The sequence below is a fragment of the Bidens hawaiensis genome, unplaced genomic scaffold (genome assembly GCF_021521415.1).
Source record: "Bidens hawaiensis isolate Kalapana, Puna unplaced genomic scaffold, B.hawaiensis_p1.1 tig00038694_1, whole genome shotgun sequence".
Lineage (NCBI taxonomy): Eukaryota > Viridiplantae > Streptophyta > Magnoliopsida > Asterales > Asteraceae > Bidens > Bidens hawaiensis.
In genome coordinates, this window is record NW_027496811.1 from 27,480 (window position 1) to 50,937 (window position 23,458).

Sequence of the window (23,458 nt, forward strand, 5' to 3'; positions counted from 1 at the left end):
TGTGCGCTTTCACACGCTAAACCATCTAATCTCGTTAAAAAAACTAATTTCTAATCTAGTATTGTCAAAAACTCAAAATTACATTTATTACAACTCATCTGCCAAAATTTAAGTCCAAAGAAAAAATATTTTTGTAATGATAGCCAACATCAAATCACTTAAATTAAATTACACTATGTCAACAACCAAAAAACATTAATATATATATATATATATATATATATATATATATATCACGCTTGTATCACACTTAAAATATAATAAATGCAGTTTGTGTGATGATCATAGCCTACATCAAATTAAATGACATAGAGCAAATAAACTATATCTCAACTACCCACAATTATATCTATATATTTCACATGCATTGTTGTTAATCATATCACACAAAAAAACTCAAAAAAATGTTTTCAAGTGATAAAGCCGTGAAAAACATGGTGAATGCAAAACTTGATTTTGAGAAACAAAAAGACGAGAAGTTTCTCAACGCCCATCAACACTCACAGGCCAACGTGCTTCAAGAGAAATCAAAAACTCTTGATGCTACAATGAACTCATGCAACTACCAGACAGTGAGTTCAAGGAACAGACTGCTGAGTTCCTCAAGCAGCAGACTACATGCTACAACTCCGTGTATGGTACTTTGGTTGACACGGTTTCAAATTTGTCAGCCAACATGGAGTTCAAGGAAGATGGGCGTGAGAAGATCAAGAAACAGGGAGCGGTGGGGGTTGATGGGGTTTGGGTTGATGGGGTTTGATGATGGGGTCTGATGATGATGGGGTGTAACCATTAAAAAAATAAATAAATAAACTTTTTATCTTTTGTTATACGTTTGTGATACTCTTAATATACGCTTGTCATACGCTTGTTATACGTTTGTGAAACACACGTCATAAAACACAAAAAAAAACTCTTTTTCTATCTAAAACAATCGATCACATTTGTCATACTCTTTGTCATACACTTGTGAAACGCTTGTGTAACAAAAGGTACCTACCAAACACACAACCTAAAACGCAAAAAAACTAAACTTCCTACGAATTCATTTACACGGGTTGCTGCTGCATTGCTTTACAAGTTCGGCTGTTGTGGCCAGTTTTGTGACAAATTTGACACTCCCTATAACCCTTCCCAGAGCGACTAATGGCTATCTCTTTCTTTGATTTAATTCTTTTGTGCGAGCCACGACCCTTGTTTCTTATTCCAGTAGGTACACGAACAGTAACTTCTGATGGCTGTTCAAAACCTAAAACAGCAGCAAATCTATCCCTTTTAGATGGACGTACCCTTTCATACCAAGTTAAGTCTGCTTTTTCAATCATCAAATTCATCTCATCTCTAACTTTAATCAATTCATCAATATCTGCAACATAACTATTGATAAGGTATTCACCGGCATACTTTATTTCTCTTGAAATTTCTTTTATCTTCATGTTCTGATCATTCCCAAACTCTGACATTGGAACTGTTCTGATATTCACTGCAGCCTCTTTCCTCCATCGATCATTTATATATCTTTTAGGGAATTTCTTTACTTGATACATATTCATGACGTAAAAAATATGACGACACAACAAACCATATTGTTCGAATCTTTTGCATGAGCATGTTGCAATAGACTCTTCACCAAACTCACCGTCCTTTTTAAACACAACCTAAAAAAATAAAACGCTTATTAAACGCTTGTTATTTAACTTAATCTTAAACAACTTTAAAACTAAAACGCTTAATAAATGCTCATAATTACCTCCAAACAAACCTGGAACATACGCATTAAAATCCATTATTTTACACATCAAAAACCCTCCTTCTTCTTCACATGAACTGAATTGTGAAACACCACCAACAATTTCATTCATTTTATCTTGAAGATCATTAAATATAGCTCTTGTATATATTCTAACCGTTTCTCTTTCTAGATAACTTCTGGTTTCTAACTGCGGATACGTGTACCTACTATCATGATCACACTGTCTGCCATTGTATCTTTGTATCTCCATACAAAAATCAAAATGGTTGAAAAACCGAACCAATGTTAATTGAGAATTTGTAGCTTTTCCAAAAAAATGGTTTTCGCTCTCTGATCTTGATGTTGTACGCATCAATCCAGACAAAAGTTCATCTCTATAAAAAGCAGGTATCCAGTCAAATCTGATTTTATACATATCAGTAAGCCATTTATTATTATCAAGCTCAAACTCAACCATTATAGCCTGCCATTTTTCCTCAAATTCTAAAGGACTAATTGAATCGGTCCACACAATGTTACATAGCCTACTCTTAAAATCTTCGTTGTTACATAAATCAGCCCCCACCTGATACACAAAAAAACATATTAAAACGCTTGTGTAGACGCTCGTTGATACAATATATAATCATGTCACGCTCATAAACGCTCACATGTTAAAACATCAAAAACAAAAAGACGAATGCCATTAAACGCTTGTCAAACGCCCATTATTCAACTAGCCTAAAACACGATTAAGAAGAAGCAACTTCAGGAATGATATCAACCCCTTCACCTTCAACCAAAACACTTGATTCATCTACACAAACCATCAAAAAAAAATTGTAATCCATAGACGCTAAACACACGCTCAAAATTATAATCAATCCAGTTTAACAATCCTAATAGTAACATGCTCAAAAGACACCCATATTATAAAGCGTTAATCAGATATAGTAACACGCTCATGATACGTTCGTATTATGAAACATCAAAACACAGAGGCAGTGCTAATATGAAAACGCTCGTAAAACACTCACAAATCAAACTAGACTAATCATGAGAACTAACATACAGAATTACTATTACGCTAATCCTAATCGTAACACGCTCATATTATAAAACGTTATAATCAGTTATATTAACACACTCATTATACGTTCATATTATGAAACATCATAAAATCAAACTAGACTAATCAATTATCTACAGTGACTTAATTCAAAAACAGCAAAAACTTACATTCACGATCGTCTTCCATTTTAGCTTGAAAAAACTGATTCGTGAACTCAACTGATAGTTTTTGGTGAAAATTTTGTTTCGTAAAATAAGAAATTGATTTTGATTAAGCTAAATATCAGAATCGTAAACGTTTATACGTGAATTACCAAATTTAAATGAAGAATCAAAAAGACAATCGTACCCTTCTCGCTTAAAAAAACTCGGGATCTCCTCAACTGCTTTCAACTGAATCTTAAGTGTAGATGGACGCTTGTTGTTGTCGCGTACAGTTTTGTACGATAAGGATTTTCGTATTCCATCTTTTCTCTCTCTCTCTCTCTCTATATATATATATATATATATAGGGTTGGTATCATTTAAGAACTTCAAAAAAGTTAAGAACTGTTAGGAACTCTAAACAATCAAACATTTTTTTAATTTTTTTATATACTAACATTATTTAAGAGTAGTTTTATCATATTTTATATAAAAAATTTTGATTACATATATAAATCACAAGTTTACATATGTGTAAAAATTATTTATTAACAAATTTACATATGTGTAAAATAAAACATAGATATGTATAAAAACTAATTTTCAAAACTGTAATTATGAATATAGATATACAAAATGATGAAACTACACTCAAATAACATTAACATACAAAAATTTTATAAAAAACGTTAGTTTTCAATGGTTCCTTCAAGTTCTTAAATAATTTAAGAGTTCTGTAATGATACTCATCCTATATATATATATATATATATAGGGTAAGGATCCTAAGAGAACCCTTTGCAAATTGAGAACTTTGAGAACCATTTTGGACCACTAAAAACACCTTAAAAAATTTTTAAAAACCATAAAACAAAAAATAACAAAATTTTTTAAAAAGTAAAAAAACCAAAATTCTTATATTTCATCCCGGTTTCATAAAAAAAATCGTTGTATTATATACATATGTATAATTTTATTTAATCTTTAGTTACGCAATATACACATATGTACAGTATCATTTATCTTAAATTATAAATATATGTATAAAAAACATATAAATGTACATATATGTATATATTATACATATGTGTATATAATTTAGCTAAACCGAGTTTTTTTATGAAACCGGGATGTTAAAATAAGAATTTTTGTTTTTTTACTCTTTTCATTTTTATGTTTTTTCTTATTTTATGATTTTTTTTATTTTTGGGTTTTTTGTGATCCAAAATGGTTCTCAATTTCAAAAAAGTTCTCTTATGATCCTGATATATATATATATATATATATATATATATATATATATATATATATATATATATATTGGTTTAAATAAAAATAAGGAGTTTCCTAAGAATGGTAAGAACCAACAAATTTTTGACATTTGGCATTACAAATTATGGTGAAAGAACAATTCTAGGAAACTATGTCGGTTATTCGTAATTTTAAATCTCAACATTGATTAACATGATTCAATGGCTATGATTTATTCTTAGTCTTCCTAGAAAACTACTTATATTTAGGATAACCCTCCCCTATATATATATATAGGGTAAGGATCGTAAGAGAACCACTTGAAAATTGAGAACTTTGAGAACCATTTTGAACCACTAAAAAAACCTCTAAAAAAATATTTTAAAAAATCATATAACAAAAAATAACAAAAATTTTAAAAAAAGTAAAAAAACCAAAATTCTTATTTAATTCCGGTTTCATAAAAAAATAAAAAAAAAATTAAAAAAAACAAAAAAAACTGTGTATTATACACATGTGTATAATTTCATTTAATATCTAGTTACGTAATGTATATATATGTACATTATCATATACCTTAAATTGTACATATGTGTATAATTTTGTTAAACCGATATTTTTTTCAATTTTTTTTATTTTTTTAAACCAGGATGAAAAATAAGAATTTTTCTTTTTTTACTTTTTTTTATTTTTGAGTTTTTTTTTGTTTTATAATTTTTTTTATTTTTTTTGTTAAAAAGAGTGTTTTTGTGGTATAAAATGGTTCTCAAAGTTCTCAATTTCAAAATAGGTCTCACATGATCCTAATCCTATATATATATAGATAGATAGAGAGATAGAGAGAGAACGGGTTTAAATAAAAAGACACAGTTTTGTAGGAAGAGTCAGAATGACATAAAATTTAGAGTTAGAAAACTATGTAGCCTAAATCATAGACCTTAGGAAACTATTTGGTAGTTTAAAAACTATCAATCTTAACCACAAGATCATAGATCCAAGGACTTAGATTTATTCTTACTCTTCATAGGAAACTATTTCTTTTTATTATAACCCACCCATATATATATATATAGGATAGTTAACATACAATAATCGCTTATCGTACATTACATACGCGACTTCCTGCACCACCGATTCTAATTGAAATTAAAATTGCTTAGTGGCATAATTGTAATTAACCTAAAATACTTAACGCATACCCGTCAAAGTCCACCGTCGCGGCCATCTTCTACTGTCATGAGCACCACCATCGTCTGTCACCATCATCGGTCACAGGTCAGTTAAGCAATTTCCAATTGAAATTGAAATTGAAATTGTTGATAAGCCTAATTGATCAATTAACCTTGAAATTGATCCAATTAATCATCAATTTGAAGCATTCGACGATCAATTTTGAGTTTTGAATTCTGGGTTTTGACATTGAACGTATTAACATTAAGTTTATATGTTCTGTTTATACGTTCTATTTAAACGTATTATACGTTCTGTTTAATCGTTCAGAATAAAATCAATTAAACTTTAAAAGTTCAGTACAAAAAGTTTATACGTTCTGTTTACACATTTTTAAATAATGTTGTTTATAAGTTCAATAAAAATATTATGTTTAAACGTTCTGAAACAAAACTGAATACCTTTAAACGTTGTGACAAAAAAAGAACATCATTACACGTTCTAATACATTCAAAGAAGATCTGAGTGTTAAAAATATGAACATCTTTAAAAAATCTAATACATTCTAAAAAGTTCAGGTTGTTAAAAAAATTTTAGAAGTTCTGACAAAGTTTAGAAGTTCTAAGAAGTTCTGGGTGTTCAGAACTTCTAAAACTAACAAAAAAAAGTTAAATACATGTAAACATGAAATTGAACACTGAAATCACTTCATATAATCTCATAATCATCAAACACTCGTCAATCGACGTTAATTTGATCATTGATTCGATCATATGAACAAAATATGGAGCGTCTGCAACTGGTTTTCTGCAAAACTGAAAACTGATTAATTGAAACTTCAAATTGATGATTAATTGGACCATTTCATACTTTAATTGATCAGTTAGTTCAACAATTTCAATTTCAATTGGGCAATTTTATCAACTGACATGTGAGCAACGATTGATGGTTGTGTCGGAAGAAGATGGTGGTCGCGAAGGTGGATGGAATCGTTGAACGGCGATGGTGAAGGTGGACGGAATCGATGGGAGAAGAGACTGACGGAGGCCGGCTCGCGTAATTGTGATTTTAGGATTAGGATGGTTATTGAAGATGGACGTTCCAGAATGTCGCGTACCTATTGTACGATAAAGGATTTTCGTATTCTATCATTTATCTATATATATACATATATATATAAGGGAGATATTTTGAAAACTTGATGAGTTGTAAGAACTTTGAGAACTTAATTCTGGACCACACATTTAATTAAATGGTATGAACTATGTGGCTGAGATTAAATTTTATTAAAAAATAAATCAGGAGAGAGAATAAGTTTTTTTGATGATTACACAAGTTTAAATGTTAGTTACACATGTGTAATAAGTCGATTTGGTGTGCAGAAAAATACTGTAATTTTTTGTACATTAAAATTCAAAAAAAATAAAAATTGTTACGTTGAGTTCTTTCAAGTTCTTAAAGCTTAAAGTGGTTCTCAAAAGAAATCAATCATATATATATATATATATATATATATATATATATATATAGAGAGAGAGAGAGAGAGAGAGAGAGAGAGAAAGATCCTAAAAGAACCATTTAAAAATTGAGAACTTTAAGAACCATTTTAGACAACTACTAAACCTTTAAAAAAACTATAAAATAAAAAAAAATTAAGAAAGTAATAAAAACCAAATTCTTATATTTCATTACGATTTCATAATAAAAAAAATGTATTATACACATGTGTATAATTTCATTTAATCTTTAGTTACGTAATGTACACATGTACATTATCATTTACCTTAGATTGTACATATGTGTATAAAAAACATGTATGTACATATATGTACATATTAAATATATATATATATATATGCGTGTGTGTGTGTGTGTAATTTAGCTAAACCGAGACGTCTTTTTTATAAAACCGGGATGATAAATAAGAATTTTGGTTTTCTTTACATTTTTCATTTTTGCGCTTTTTGTGTTTTATGATTTTTTTGGGCTTTTTTAGACATGATCTGATCATATATATATACATATATAATGGTTCAGGATAGAAGTCATTTTAATGCGATAACCATTGATTAAAATGATCAAGGGTCTACATAAGTTATGGCAGATTTGTAATTATTGATAGCTGGTTTTAATGACTTTTAATTAAAAAAGGGTAGGGTAGTAATTTCATCTGCATTAACTAAGAAACTCATTTATAGTATGTTTCCTTTCTTCACGCATTGGCATCATCTCTGGTTCCAAAACACATTAAAAGAACAAAATCAACTCAATATATTTACAAATTGGCTATGGATTCCTAAACTCATTGTTGATTTTGGTTATGATTCATGAGTTTGTATATAATGGAGACGCTTCTTGATTAAACCCTAATTTGTGTTTGTGTCAGTGTGTAGCACGTGACGGGTTGTGGAGGTTAGTTTTATGTTTTTTTATCAATTCAACTTATTTTAATTATGGATGTTTTACTAGAAGTTCTAACATGCAAATTCATCTATGTGTACATCGGTTATCATATTGATATTGAAATCGAGATGGTTCGTGTAGCATATTGTTGTTGGTTAAAATATGTTTTTGGTTTGGTTTTGTGTTCATAATAGTGATTTCCAAACTTATATTCTAGTTATGAAGAATCAAATGTAGGAATAACTATGTTTTTAATTGTAAAATTTCAATCTTCAGTTAATGTAGTTGTTCATGTATATTAGGTATAGAAAAATGTTAAGATGTATGTGTCGACTTATGAAATATGTTGTGAGTAGGAAGGTTATTTTTTTACAAGGAAAGGTTGATTAGGCATATGAGGTGTGTTTGAAAGCTTGCTACATAATATGAACATTAGTTTCAATGTTGTTGAATGTTGAGCTTGAAGAAAAGCAAGGTAGCGGATCATTGTATTGTTTGTTTCGCGGTTGCACGGTTTTAGTAAGTTAACTTTTTATATTGTCAAGTGTCTAAACGTCCTTACAAACTATAACTTATAAACAAACAAACACTCACATGATAACCCTACATAGTTTAGATATGTTAGTGTAGTTGTATTAAAATAATACCTATTTTATGATGTTTTATGGTAATCAAACGTGTTACTATAGGGAAAGTTAAGGCAGTATAGGATGTTTATAATTTGTGTATAATGTGTATGGTTGCTTTGAAATGTGAATTTTCTGTGTATGACAGTGTAGGATGTGAAATGATAATGTATGGCTTTATTGAGTTTGTATATTTTGTGTAATGGTATTATATGATAGTGTATAGCATTGTAGGATATGTGTGTGTTATATGTATTGTATGTAGGTTGTGTATGTTTTGTAGGATGTTTAGGATGTGTAGGTTAATGTTAATATTGGATCTGCAGACTGCAGTGTAGGATTCTGTATATTTTGTAGGATGTGTATGTGAATATTGGATCTGAAGTGTATCATTGTGTATGTTTTGTAGGATGTTTAAGATGCGCAAGTTATTGTTAAATCCGCAGTGTAGGATGGTATTATCTGTATAATGTAGGATGTGTAGGATTGTATTGTATGTATAATGTAGGATGGTTCGCATAATGTATTGTCAAATCAGTTGACCATTAATTTTTTATATGTTTTAATTATAAAAGTATGGGGATAGTGGTTATTGATAGTGTTGACCCAATGTAAAAAAAGAGGGTCCAGAGTTTCCATAGTTAGATCTGCTCAATCAGTAGTTTTCATATAAACTAGATAGAAAGTTTTACCATTCAACCCCTATATTTAATTAAAAGAGAAAAGAAAAGAAAAAATCTGATTGGCTTAATTGATTTATCATACTTCTCGCAATAACTTGATTTCTCTCCTGAACTTAATCATATATATATATATATATAAGGGTTCAAATAAAAATAAGGAAATTCCTAGGAATGGTAAGAACCAACAAATTTTTGACATTTGGCATTACACATTATGGTGAAAGAACAATTCAAGAAAACTATGTCGGTTATAATGGTGAAAGAGTAATTGTAAGAAACTATGTCGGTTATTAGTAATTTTAAATCTCAACAATTGGTTAACATGATCCAATGACTATGATTTATTCCTAGTCTTCCTATGAAACTACCTATTTTTAGGATAACACTCCCATATATATATATATACACACACACACACATATATATACACATGTTTAAGTTCAAGAGAGAAATGATATTAGTACGAGAAATGCGAGAAATGAATATGAGCCACTACTTTTATATTAGGTTTTAAATATTTAAAAATAAATAAAAAAAATATAAATGCAACAATAAATGCACTTTCTCTCTAATTAATACAACTAATATAACCATAATAAATTTCTCTTTAACTAATATATATATATATATATATATATATATCTAACTAATTTAACTATCATAATTAAAAAGATTAAAACACTACTTTAGTTTTATTTTTTATTTGCACATTTTTCATTTTACTCAACATAAATACAATTTATTCATATAATATTATTTCTTTATATTAAAAAAATAATTTTCACTCAATTTATTAGCATATATCAACGTGTTTTTTAACACTAAATATCAAAACATAATATATATATTTTTTTCAATTGGTATGCCTATAAAAATTATTGTCATAAATAATAATAAAAAAATGTCATACAAATGTGTCCATTAAATTTAACAATAAATATACAACCTACACAAAGTTATATAACACACACTTGTTTTGAGCAAAAAAAACATAAAACATACAAAAAGCATGCAACCTACATATGTAATTTGACATCAAGAATCATATAAATTATACAAAGATACACATATCCTACACATGCGTAGGTTATATGTTTTTCGTATGTAGGTTATATGTTTTCTTATTCTTAGAACAAGTGTAAGTTATATGTTTTTGTGTAGGTTGTATATTTTTATTGACATTTAATGCAAACATGTGTAAGATAGATTTTTGTATTATTCATCACAATGTAACTACGTGTTGATGGATATTGATATGTTGAGTTTGAAGAAATTGGTTTTGAATAAAAAGAAATTAATGTATGAATAAATTGTATTTGTGTAAGATAAAATTTTCGTGTGTAGGTTATATGTTTTCAAAATTGTATTTGTGTAAGATAAAAAAATATCATACAAATGTGTCCATTAAATTTAACAATAAATATACAACCTACACAAAGTTATATAACATACACTTGTTTTGAGCAAAAAAACATACAACATACAAAAAGCATACAACCTACATATGTAATTTGACATCAACAATCATATAAACTACACAAAGATACACATATCCTACACATGCGTAGGTTATATGTTCTTCGTATGTAGATTATATGTTTTCTTATTCTTAGAACAAGTGTAAGTTATATGTTTTTGTGTAGGTTGTATATTTTTATTGACATTTAATGCAAACATGTGTAAGATAGATTTTGTATTGTTCATCACAATGTAGCTACGTGTTGATGGATATTGATATGTTGAGTTTGAAGAAATTGGTTTTGAATAAAAAGAAATTAATGTATGAATAAATTGTATCTGTGTAAGATAAAATTTTCGTGTGTAGGTTATATGTTTTCCTGTGCGTGTGTATTTTATTTGATGATGAATTTTGTGTGCAGGTTATATGTCTTTCGTGTGTAGGTTATATGTTGTCTTATTCTTAGAACAAGTGTAAATTATACGTTTTTGTGTATGTTGTATATTTCTTGTTGATATATAATACAAACACATGTAATATAGTTTTTTGGTATTATTCATTATAATGTAAGTATGTGTTGATGGATATTAATATATTGAGTTGGAAGAAATTAGTTTTGAATGTAAAGAAATTTTAATGTATGAATAAATTATACTTGTGTAGGATAAAAATTCAAGACACAAAAAATAAGTTATAAAAATAAATGAGTTCTTAATATTTTCCAATTATAATAATTTAATTAATTATATTAATTAATTAGATAAGTATTATGGTTTATTAGTTATATTAATTGAAGAAAGATAATGATTAATACTTTCTTTATTTAGCTTTAAGCATTTAAAACTTAAAACAAAACTAGTGGCCCATATTAATTTCTCGCATTTCTTGCAGTAATATTATTTCTCTCTTGAACCATCCACTATATATATATATATAAGGAAAAAATCCAATACAATAATACCTTAACGTACAATAGGTACACGAATTCATTTTTTCACGAAATCGATCAATTAAATCATATCCCAACATCTCGGAATCGTAAATACATATCCAATTAATTATTGGTTAACTGAAAAAAAACAGTTTTAGATGGTTAATCGATCAGTTTTTCACTTTTTTCACGAAAACCGTTTTGAGCGTTTTAGGTTTTTGGCCGAGCGTTTAGGGTTTGGGTGAGTGTTTTTTGAGCGTTTTAGTATTTTTGCCTTTGAGATTATCGCGTAAATCTCGTACATTAAGCCATTATCGTACGATATCTCTATCATATATATATGTATATATATATATATATATATAGGGAAATGATCAAGAGAGAACTCCTATTTAGAAATATTATTAGAGAACTAATAATGAAGTATATTTAATTTAATTAAAAAATATTAAATCTTTTTTCTTTCATCCTTCTTATATGTTGTTATTTTTTATCACAAACAAATATAAAAATTAAAAATATATAAAAAAAACTCGTTGTAATGCATATATGCAATACATCGACTTTTTCTTAATACATATGTTCACTAGTGTGTATTTTTATATTTGCAATAGTGTTGATTAGCCTATATGAAATTGTTTGTATTTTATATGTGCAATATTGTTATATTATATACAAAAACAAACAAAAATCGATAGAGTGCATATGTGCATTGTTGTTGTATTACATATATGCGATAATGTGTTGTGATACAATTATTAGTGTTGTATTTGCATATATTCAATAGTGGGTATTGTATAATGCAATTGTGTTGTATTATATGCAATAAAACACTATTGTATATATGCAATTGGCATTATTGCACATATGCACTACACCGACAAGTTATAAGGGTTTTTCTTAGTAACAATATCATCTTATTAGAAGGAGGATAGAAAAAAATCACAAAATATTTTTTAAAAAGTAGTTAAAAATAATTTTTTACTAGTTCTATATTTAAGATGAGTTATCTCTGGATCCTACCCATATATATATATATATATATATATATATATATATAAGGTAGGGTTAATGTAAAAAATAATAGTTTCGTGAGAAACATAAGAATAGATGTACACCCTTGGATCTAGGATCTAGTGGTTGGGATTGGTAATTTCTAAAAGTTGTATAATTTCCAATTTACATGTTATAGTGTCCTATTTAAGTGGTGTATTTTATTTTAAAATCTTCTCACACTTCTCACAAAACAATTGTTTTTTATTTGAACTCTTTTCTCTCTCTCTCTATATATATATATATATATGTGTGTGTGTTATAATATAAAGAAATAGTTTTCTATGAAGAATAAGAATAAATATAAACCCTTAGATCTATGATCTAGTGGTTGAGATTAATAGTTTTTAAAATAGCAAATAGTTTTCTAGGATCTAGGATTTAGGCTAAATAGTTTCTTAACTCTAAATTTTATGTTATTTCTACTCTTCCCACAAAACTGTGTCTTTTTATTTAACCCGTTTGTATATATATATATATATATATATATGTATGTATTTTATCATTTCAGAAGTGTTTTTACAGCGAGAAATGCAGAAGTGAAGGTGTAACTCCATTAATCCCTAATTTCACTCATTTTCTTATTGTGTAGGTGCGTATGTACGTATTTTTGTTTATGTTTGTATGTGTGTAGATATGTAGGTTTGAATGTGGCTCGGTACGTTTGTATGTGTGTATGTAGGTTTAAATGTGTGTAGTTACGCATGTATATGTGTGTAGGTAGGTTTGAATGTGTGTAGCTAAGACATAAATACAACCAACCTACATACATGTAGGTAACATCATAAGAAAGCAAGTGAAATTAAGGATTAATGGAGTTACACATTCACTTCTCGCAAGATCCATCCCCATATACTACATAGGATATATATATATATATATATATTTAAAAATTTGAAGATAGAACGATGATAGCACATGAAAGTACCTTTATGCATAAAGAGCCAAAAGCTAATAATTTTGCTTATCATATTTTGGTGAAATGGTTTATTCATCATTATGCAATTTACCAAAGCCCATGTGCACCATTCAAAAAGAAATACCTACAAACAAATTCGAAAAGGTTTGCATAAGCATGTACTTCTGTTTTCTAACAAATAACTGGAGTGAAATCAATAACTGTTTTATAAACATTATTAAAGAATCCTTTGAAATTTATTGTTTTAAGAGTTCTAGATGTTTTGATTTACACATTGGCGGAGTCAGAAATATTTTTCTACGGGTTCGATATTTTTCGGTCTTCGATTTTTTTCTAACGTGAAAGTTTTTGAGCCTGGATGGGTCGGGTCAGTCATTCGGCCAAATAAAAAAGCGCAATATAACCATATAACGAAAGTGCATCATCACCATTAAAATAAAATATACAGTCATATTAAATAAAAAAAGTTTACATGGATGCTCTAAAATTAAATGACATGTACACAAAATATCACAAAAAACGACAACATGCTAGCTGTAGAAAATGACATCGTTCTCTCTCTAAAATTCAAGTTTTTGTTTTCTCACCGGCAAACGGTGAAATGTTTGCGGAGATTTTGCGACACTGGGTTCGCTCGCTGAAAAAGAATGAGTTTGTTGTACCTATAAGTTATATATAAAACCGAAAATGGACCAGGTTCGGCTGAACCCGGTGAGTTATGTGTCTCCGCCACTGGATTTACGTGAATTATTATATATAACAAATAGAAAGTTTGGTGCCGCAAGTGTCTTATTGGGCCACTTGGCGACACTAGACTAGTCCGAAAAGTTTGTTTTTGTTTCTTTAATCCAGTCATCGTAACAAAAACCGAGCGGAGGTAAATTATTTTGTGTTTTCTTTTGTTTTAGTTCCGGGATCAACAACGATCAGTTTTATCAACGCTCGAGTTTTACCGACTGACGCACCCTATTGGTCCACCTCAACTTTATACTTTTTTGTTTTATATGTGTTTTAATTCCGGCACAATAACACACGTCAAAGAAACCGACCGAATTCGCATCGACTTATCGGCTCAATGCTTGGGGCTAACTAGAGTTTTATCACCGTCCGAGATTTACTAACCTGCCTGGCGCAACACGCCGGGAAAAATATTAGTTGTAAATAAAAGATGATATAGATTCCGGTTTATAACTTAGGCCTACATGCATGCTTAAAATAGAGTGTATAAAATTTAACTTTGGTATTTGTTGCCCGATTGTGTTTTATATCGATGTAGACACTGTTTTTTATTGAAATATTAACTTATATTAAATCTATATATAATTTGTTACTATCTGATTGTAAGTGACATTTACCCCATTTAAAATCACAGTGACTTGGAGTTCATTTTTGGTTGAATTCTATATATACGATTATTAACATATATTAAACCTATATATATAATTTGTCACCCTTATTTTTATATCATCTAACACGGGATTGAATTCTATATATATTATTGGTTCCGTTCTATTTTATTTTTAAAGTTGTATCATTTTTTAATTATTTTAGTCTAATAAATGGTTTATATTATACTTACAAATAAAATAGTATAAAAAAATTTATTAAATTAAACTGGTAATTTAATTACTAATAAAATTTTAAATCATTACATTTATCTAATGTTTGGAAATAAAGTTGACTTCTCTAAATTACATGACAATTATACTTGAATACAAATTTAATACACGAATTTTGAATACATAATAATCAAATTTAAATGCCGAACTCTAGCAAAAACCCTAACCCACTGGTAGTGATTTTCTAGGACACACCCTAACCGCTAAAATGAGTCGCAACGAGTAGATCGTAACGTTAAACTAGTTGCGACGAGTTAACTGCTAATAAACTACTCGTATTGGGAATATAAACCAAGTAAACTAGTCATGAAGTGTTAACTACATATAAACTACTCGTATAGGCAATGTAAATCAGTTAACTAATCCCGACGAGCTAATTACTAATTAACTACAGATAAACTGCTCGTAGTGGTAATGTAAATCAGGTAAACTAACCACGACGAGTTAATTACTAATTAATTACTCGTACTGGGAACGTAAACTAGTCCTGACGAGTTAACTACTCGTGTTGGTAATGTAAACCAGGTAAACTAATCGCGACGAGTTAATTACTAATGAAATAAGCGTATCGGGAAGGTAAACTAGGCATTGACCAATATCTACTCGTAACGACTATTTGACCTTTCAAACTAACAATTCCAGTTATTATTTTGTAAAACTAATTGGTTCGATGTATTTGGTAAACAAACACCTCGTCGTGGTTAGTTTGATAACTTACTCGTGTCTCGAAAAGTTTTAAAATCTACTCCTTGCGACTAAAGGACTTCTTATTTACTCGTGGGCGTTGATTACGAGTTACGAGGCATAAAACTTATTTAGTCGTGACGAGTAAATAATTAGTAAACCTGCTCGTTACGACTAGTTTAAAGACATATGTCGAGTTCTAATTGGCTATAAAACTACTCGTCACGACTAGTTTATAATACCTATTTTAGGAATTTCTTGTAAATGATACCTAAAACATGAAAAACGTTTTCACAAATGCTTGTTTTGGGAATTTTCCCTTTGGGTATTTGTCCCTGATACTATACACAAATCACTTCATTATCGATAAACATATGTGCCACACCGTCACTTGAGTGAATAATTACCGAATTATTAACCAAAACTAAAAAGTTGATAAAACCAAAAATCGGTTATCGTATTTTTTTACTCTAAGTTAGCCTTAATTAACCAAATCGAACCGAACAACTCATATTTTCATATAGTTCTAGTTTTTTTTACCAACATTGTCATGTATTTCATGATTTGCACACCTCCATATTTACACCTCTATTTTATGTGTTTCTAAGCAAAAAGTTTAGCTTAATTTTAATTTTGATTATTAATCAAAATTAATTGAAACGAAAACCGAAAATTAAGCAAATAAACCGAACGGTTACCGGAAATCGGTCGATTAATAAAATAGATTAATCGATGACATCGTTTCATCTTGGTTATATAACAAAAGTGTAGTATTCATTAACTGTACATTTTACTTTGCATACGGTACAACAACATCAAACATCCATTGAGTTAGTGGGTAATGCATGAAAAAGTAGTTTGATGACTCTCAATCCATATTACATATTTTTATTTATGCAGTATAAATATCAGAAAATATGATATTATAGATAAAAATTTTAATGATTGATTTTATTTCTTTTTTCTTACAATAATTTACTGTTGTGGTAATAAACATAAACATCAGTCAATATTATGAAAATAGTTCTAACTAGAGGTGGCAATGGGAGTGGGTTAGGTTGAATTTGGGTGATGAGTCAGGATGAGTATGGGTCAGGATGAATTTTTAAAATAGAGTGTTAAGATGGATATGTGTTAAGACGGGTAAAACTAACTCATCTTGACCCAAGTGAAGGTTGACATACAAAGGGTTTTAAAAATCCCTTAAATAAATATTCAAAAAAAATATTAAAAAAATAATAACTCAAAATATAAATAAAAAACGCAAAATGTAAAATTACTAAAATGTTTCCCCCATCATCCTCGTTCATTAAAAAAAGCGCTTTTTACCGGTTTTAGGTTCGAGTTTTTCGGGGGAGGGGGGGTTTTCGGTTCGGTTTTGTTTTGTTTTTTTTTCATTTCGGTCGGTTTCGGTATTTGCTTGATTTCAATGATTTCGGTTTTGAGTTTTTGGTTTTTTCGGTTTCAGTGTTGCTTTGTTTTAGTCAGTTTTTTCGGTTTCATTTCGTTTTTATTGTTTTTATTGCGGACTACAAGTTTGTTTCATAAAGTTTGTGACTACAAACTTCATCCAAACTCATAGGTGGCAAAAAGTGGGGGATCACTCTTTCAACCACACACATATATATAACATGTATCTATATATATTATTATTTTAATATTATAGGATGAGTTTGTGGAGGTTTGTTGTTGTAGAATAAAGTGAGATTTTTGAGAAAAGTTTGAAATCTGATGTGGCGGTTTGTAGAGGTTTTGTGTTGTAGATGCTCTTATATTTAGAGTATTAAATATTGGTACAGAAGGGTCATATAGGCATGTAAACGACTCGGATTAATATGAAGGGGACTTGTTCATGTTCATTTTTTTAACTTTGATTAATCAAACAAACCAACATGATATCTAAAATCAAACATATATTCTTGTTATGTTTATTTACTAAGAAAATAAATATGCTAATGTTTTTCTATATTGTAAACAAACGTAAAAAACGAATATAAATGAACGATGACAGATGTGCTTTTGTTAGTCCTTTCACTTCGTTAGTCGATTACCCAAAGCTTCATTCGAAAATTTGGTTTGGGTGATGGGCTGATGATGACGAGTCAGTTAATAATAAATAAACTTAAATAAGTATGTAAACAAATGAACTTAAATGAAAAAAATTAAAGAACGTTCACAAGTGCAAATGAACGAATGAGACGCATCATGTTCGTTCGTTTACATAGTTAAATAATTTTTTTATTTAATAAGTGAAGTTCTATTCGGTTCTTTACGTTCGGATAACCAAACTTGTTACCTTGGAATGATAACGGGGGCTGTCTATATATCTTGTAGAACAAAAGGAGATAAAATTTAACTTGATCTTGATAGAATTGCAAGTTGCAACAAACATTTCCATTTTAGTGATTCACTTTTCATGGTGCATTTGTGTTGACGCCCAATGGCAATAGCCAGAACTAGAACCACATTTATGTTTTCCGATATTATTTTGTCAGTACACTTGTAACTTCATAAGTTACAACTCTCCATGCAAAACATTGATTGTCTTTAGACTTTAGTTACGTCTAGGTATCACATCACAAAACAGCTTACTATGACATGTGGGCCTAATATTCATGATAGCAACCTTAATGCATAAGGTACAAGTTGTAGTTTGTGGATATCTTTGGTACAAGCTGTCATGTTCCCCTTTCTTTTTAAAAAAAATATATATATAGCATATCAGAACAAGTGGTTTTTTGGCATGTTTATGGCCTATACTTTTTATATTTTTTTGAGTTTTGACACCAATGGACCATTTATTTTGGCCCATAACTTAATTGTGGATTTGTGGGGCATCTTTTACTATAATAAGTATAAGTTATAACCCATCTTCAAATACTTATTTTATATTTCAATTATGATGACTCTTTTGTCTTTAATAACTAACTTAATTGTACTTCACACCAAACTAGCGAAAGTTGATTTAGATTTGAAATTCTTTGGCTTTGAAAACATATAATTAACTTATCATGAGTGATACATATATCTCATTTGAAATCACATTATAAAAAGTGTAATTATTTATTTCGGTCTAAAACAAATTTTAGGTGGTGTCAAGTGAAGCACGTGCTATGTACAATGGAGGAAAGGCAGGGTTAACATTTTGGAGCCCAAATGTGAATATTTTCCGGGATCCTAGATGGGGCCGGGGTCAAGAAACACCTGGAAAAAGATCCAGCATTGGCCGCTCGATATGCTGTTAGATATGTTAGAGGACTTCAAGGCAATGCGGGCGATAGATTAAAGGTTGCAGCTTGTTGTAAACACTATACCGCGTATGACCTTGATAATTGGAATGGTGTTGATCGTTTTCACTTTAATGCCAAGGTAATTTATAATATTAATATTTACTTATAGATGCATCATTTATAACACACTTTTTGTATGGTCTCACCAAGACCATCATGCAGTTAATAAGAGGAACGGTATAGACTACGAAAAAATATATATGAAATTTGAAACAAAAATGCATCATTTTTATTATATAAACAAAAAAGGCTCATAGTTGGCCTGGTGAAATTTATCATTATTCAAACAATATTAAAGTATTTAAATTAAAAGAAGAAAAGATGTTATGGACTTATATGCTAACTTTTTATAACCGGACTTTAGTTGGACCACACTAAAACCGGATTTTAAAAACCAAGTATAGAACGAACATAAAACTAAGTATAACCTTATAAAATACATTTACAATATTAATAAAGTATGAAAAATTTAATAACAAATATATAGTTTAAAACAATAAAACAAAATATAGTTTAAAACAATCAGGGCCGGCTCCAAAAAGACGAAAATTTTTTTGGGCCAAGGGCGAACTTTTTTTTATGCCTTAAGTAAAAAAAACATTTTGTTGGGTTTAAACAATTTAATTATAAATGAGCTTATTTGATTATGATTTAAGTTGTGTAAAAAACTTTTTTATAAAAATAAGCTTAAAATTGTCTCAAATAAGACTAGAATCCAACCTTTTGGTTAGATGTCATACCCCTTAACCATTAGACCAAGCTAGTGGTTATGTAATTGTGTTGAAACATTGATTATACACATGTTTTTGATAAAAATACATATATATTTTTTTTTTGAAAAAAAAAAATTTCGGGCCTAGCGGGGTGTCGGGCATGTGGCCGTCGACTACCCTGCCATGCCTCAAAGACGGCCCTGAAAACAATAAAACTATCACTAACGGCTCAGATAAAGTAGTTTAAATACACACAACCGGATCAGTTATGTGTATAGTTTTTGATCCGACCTATTGATCTGCTTTGGCTCTAAAAACACTACTTAATACTTATGGAAAAAGATTATTTTATAATTTATAAAGAAAATATGAACTTTATTTTAAAAAAAAAGAAAAAGTAAAACCTTTGCTAAAAACACATGATTGAACATCTCCAAAGCTAAGAAGGCATATATTTTCTAACTTTATTTCAATAGATGGTATATATTATTGCTAAAATTACACCTAGTTGATAATGCCACCTTTGTCCGCATTCTGTCACAAAAGTGGCATTTGTCACTAAAAATACCTCTTTTTATATAATGAAACTAAAAATCCAACTTTCAAGTTACTCTTTCCTAGCGAAATGTCTCACTGTTAGTTTAACAAGGAATATTTCATAAAAAAAAATATATGAAGATTTAACTGGCTATCAGCGCAGTTTGTTGCTTGTCGGCCTTCTATTTCAATGAGAAAAAAAGCAAAATACAGGGTCTAAAGTAATAAATAAACAAGTAATAAGATTTTTAAAAAAGAATGAAAAAAAAATGTTCACCTTTAACCGTACCGGCCCATACCCAATTCTCGGGCGGATCGTTTAACTTTCCCTAGCAGTAAATGTTTGGAGAAGTAATGTTATTGTGTTTGACTATGTTAAATGCGTCGTTTAACAAAGTCAAAGACGAAAGTCATAATATTTTCGTCTTGAAAGATAAAAAGGCTAATTGATGGAATGTCCTTTTATGCAGGTGAGTAGACAAGATTTAGAGGACACATACAATGTACAATTCAAAGCTTGTGTTTTAGAAGGTAAAGTTGCAAGTGTGATGTGTTCGTACAATCAAGTCAACGGGAAGCCTACTTGTGCCGACCCAAACCTCCTCAAGAACACGATTCGTGGGGCTTGGCGCCTCAACGGGTACATTGTGTCTGATTGTGATTCGGTTGGGGTTATGTATACTAGTCAACATTACACGGCTACACCAGAAGATGCAGCCGCACAAAGCATCAAAGCAGGTTCGGGTCAAACTGTTTAATAATCTTATTTTATTTTATTTTATTTTGTTTTATTATGGGTTGTGTTTATATGTACTTTATTTTTCTTTCTAGGCCTTGATTTGGACTGTGGCCTGCATTTGGCGGTTTACACCGAGGGAGCTATCAAACAAGGGAAACTAAAAGAGGTTGACGTTGATGGCGCCTTGGCCAACACCATTGCGGTTCAAATGCGTTTGGGCATGTTTGATGGGCCGAGACAACCTTACGGTAACTTAAAAATATCAGATGTGTGTTTAGGGTCGAGTAACCAACTTGCCCTTGAAGCGGCCCGACAAGGCATAGTTCTTCTAGACAATCATGGGCATGGCCCACCATTGTCAACCATTCGTCATCGTACCGTTGCTGTTATTGGGCCCAATTCTGATGTCACTGCCACTATGATAGGCAACTATGCTGGTATGTATAATTGTATTATAGTTAAAAGTCCATTTTTTAAAAGGAAAAAAAATCTAATCTATTTTGGATATATAGGTATCGCTTGCGGGTATACAACACCGTTACAAGGTATTGCTAGATACGTTAAGACGATTCATCAAGCAGGGTGTAGTGATGTGAGTTGTAGAGGTAACCAATTAATCGGCCTGCTGAAGTAGCTGCCCGACAAGCCGATGCAACCGTGTTAGTTATGGGCCTTGATCAATCTATTGAAGCCGAAGCAAGAGATCGGGCCAACATACTCTTGACCGGACATCAACAAGAGTTAATATCTAGAGTTGCAAAGTCCTCAAGAGGCCCGTGTGTGCTCGTCATTATGTCCGGTGGTCCCGTTGACGTCACTTTCGCGAAAAGAGACCCTCGAGTTACGGCTATAATTTGGGCCGGGTATCCGGGTCAATCCGGTGGAACCGCTATTGCTGATATCTTGTTTGGAACAACTAATCCAGGTTACTACAAACCTTTGAAACTTGGGCTTAGATACATTATTAGGCCTCATAAAGCCCAATGAACCTAACTAATATGCACATGACATTTTTTTTGTTGTAGGTGGAAGATTACCCATGACATGGTACCCACAAGAGTACTTGGCTAAAGTACCAATGACAAATATGGGAATGAGAGCAGATCCGGCCCACAACTACCCAGGCCGGACCTATCGTTTCTACAAAGGGCCCGTGGTCTATCCATTCGGGCACGGTCTAAGTTACACAACTTTCCGACATTCAATAGCTCAAGCCCCAACGACACTCTCGGTTCCCATGCTATCAATCCACCTCGAAAACAACAATTCAACAACTCTAACCAACGGGGTGCGAGTATCACATACCAAATGCTCCACCCTCTCCACGGGACTACATATCGACGTGGAGAATACTGGAACCATGGACGGAACTCACACCGTGATGGTGTTCTCGAGTCCACCAGAAGGTAAATGGGCCACCCACAAACAATTGGTGGCCTTCCAAAAGGTCCACGTGGCGGCCGGTGGGCTCCAACGGGTTGCACTTGACCTTCATGTGTGCAAACATTTGAGTGTGGTTGACCAATTTGGAATCCGAAGGGTTCCTATGGGTGAACACACTCTTCACATTGGTGATCTCAAACATTCTTTAGCCATCAAACCAACAATTGAAGAAATCAAGTATTGATATTGATAATTTTATATTAGACCTTTTACTATTAAAAGTTGCATTTCTACCATCCTACTTTTACCCGAGTAAAAAAAAATAGTAACTGTAAATGGGGTGTCTAGTAGTGGATTTTAGTTTTCTTGTAATTAAAAAGAAAACTATCAAGGGACTGTAGCCCTATAAATTTGAAGTTGTTGATTGGTGTGTTTCATAAGTGTAATTTACATTGGAAAAATGTGAATAAGCATACATTTTAATGAATTCTTGATTTTATTATCTCTCCCTGTGTACTTTTGATTATAGAAAGAACAGATTTTAATAAAAGCATTTTACTAACTTATGTATCATCTATGAAACAATAGGTAGTTACTTATAAACTTGGATATGTAAAACAAGCATACATAAAAGAAAGTTATAGTAAATAACAGTTTTGATCCTTGTGGTTTGATCTGTTTAACCCATTCAGTCCCACCCAAAAAAATCTTTTAACAAATTAGCTTCTAAGATTTTAGTTCTATAACTATTTTGATTTCTGGTCTTAATCCAGTTACCTTTTCTTTAGTTAAAAAACTAAATATGCTCACATGCTCTTCACATAAGGGGCATTTTAGTACTCATAAATTCAATTTTTTTTGTTCAAACAAGAAGGAACATGTCTGGATTGTATATAATATGTGATAGTGATAGACTTGCTTCTTAATAATTTTTTATTCAATCTAAATTTATATGCATTATGGTGATTTTAGATAATTTGATTCCTTTGAGTAAATATCATATAATATGAATTTTTGATTTTTAATTCGATTGCAAATTCAAATTCAAATA

The 23,458-nt window shown here is 30.3% G+C and overlaps 1 protein-coding gene and 1 pseudogene across 2 annotated transcripts; one reads left to right on the plus strand and one right to left on the minus strand.

Moving 5' to 3' along the window:
• Window positions 1-1,049: 1,049 nt before the first annotated feature.
• Window positions 1,050-2,210, minus strand: LOC143590624 (protein FAR-RED IMPAIRED RESPONSE 1-like). Its single transcript, XM_077071047.1, has 3 exons — window positions 1,908-2,210; window positions 1,751-1,762; window positions 1,050-1,658 (listed from the first exon to the last, which is right to left on the minus strand). The coding sequence occupies exons 1-3, from the start codon at window positions 2,208-2,210 to the stop codon at window positions 1,050-1,052; spliced, it is 924 nt and encodes a 307-aa protein (XP_076927162.1).
• A 16,628-nt stretch (window positions 2,211-18,838) lies between these two features.
• Window positions 18,839-22,911, plus strand: LOC143590623 (beta-D-xylosidase 1-like; annotated as a pseudogene). Its single transcript, XR_013145505.1, has 5 exons — window positions 18,839-19,114; window positions 20,756-21,023; window positions 21,117-21,461; window positions 21,537-21,949; window positions 22,050-22,911. The product of XR_013145505.1 is annotated as a beta-D-xylosidase 1-like (transcript).
• Window positions 22,912-23,458: the final 547 nt, after the last annotated feature.

What these genes read in the sequence shown, in the direction of transcription:
- LOC143590624 (XM_077071047.1), bottom strand. Translation starts at nt 2,210, where the DNA reads ATGGTTGAGTTTGAGCTTGATAATAATAAATGGCTTACTGATATGTAT.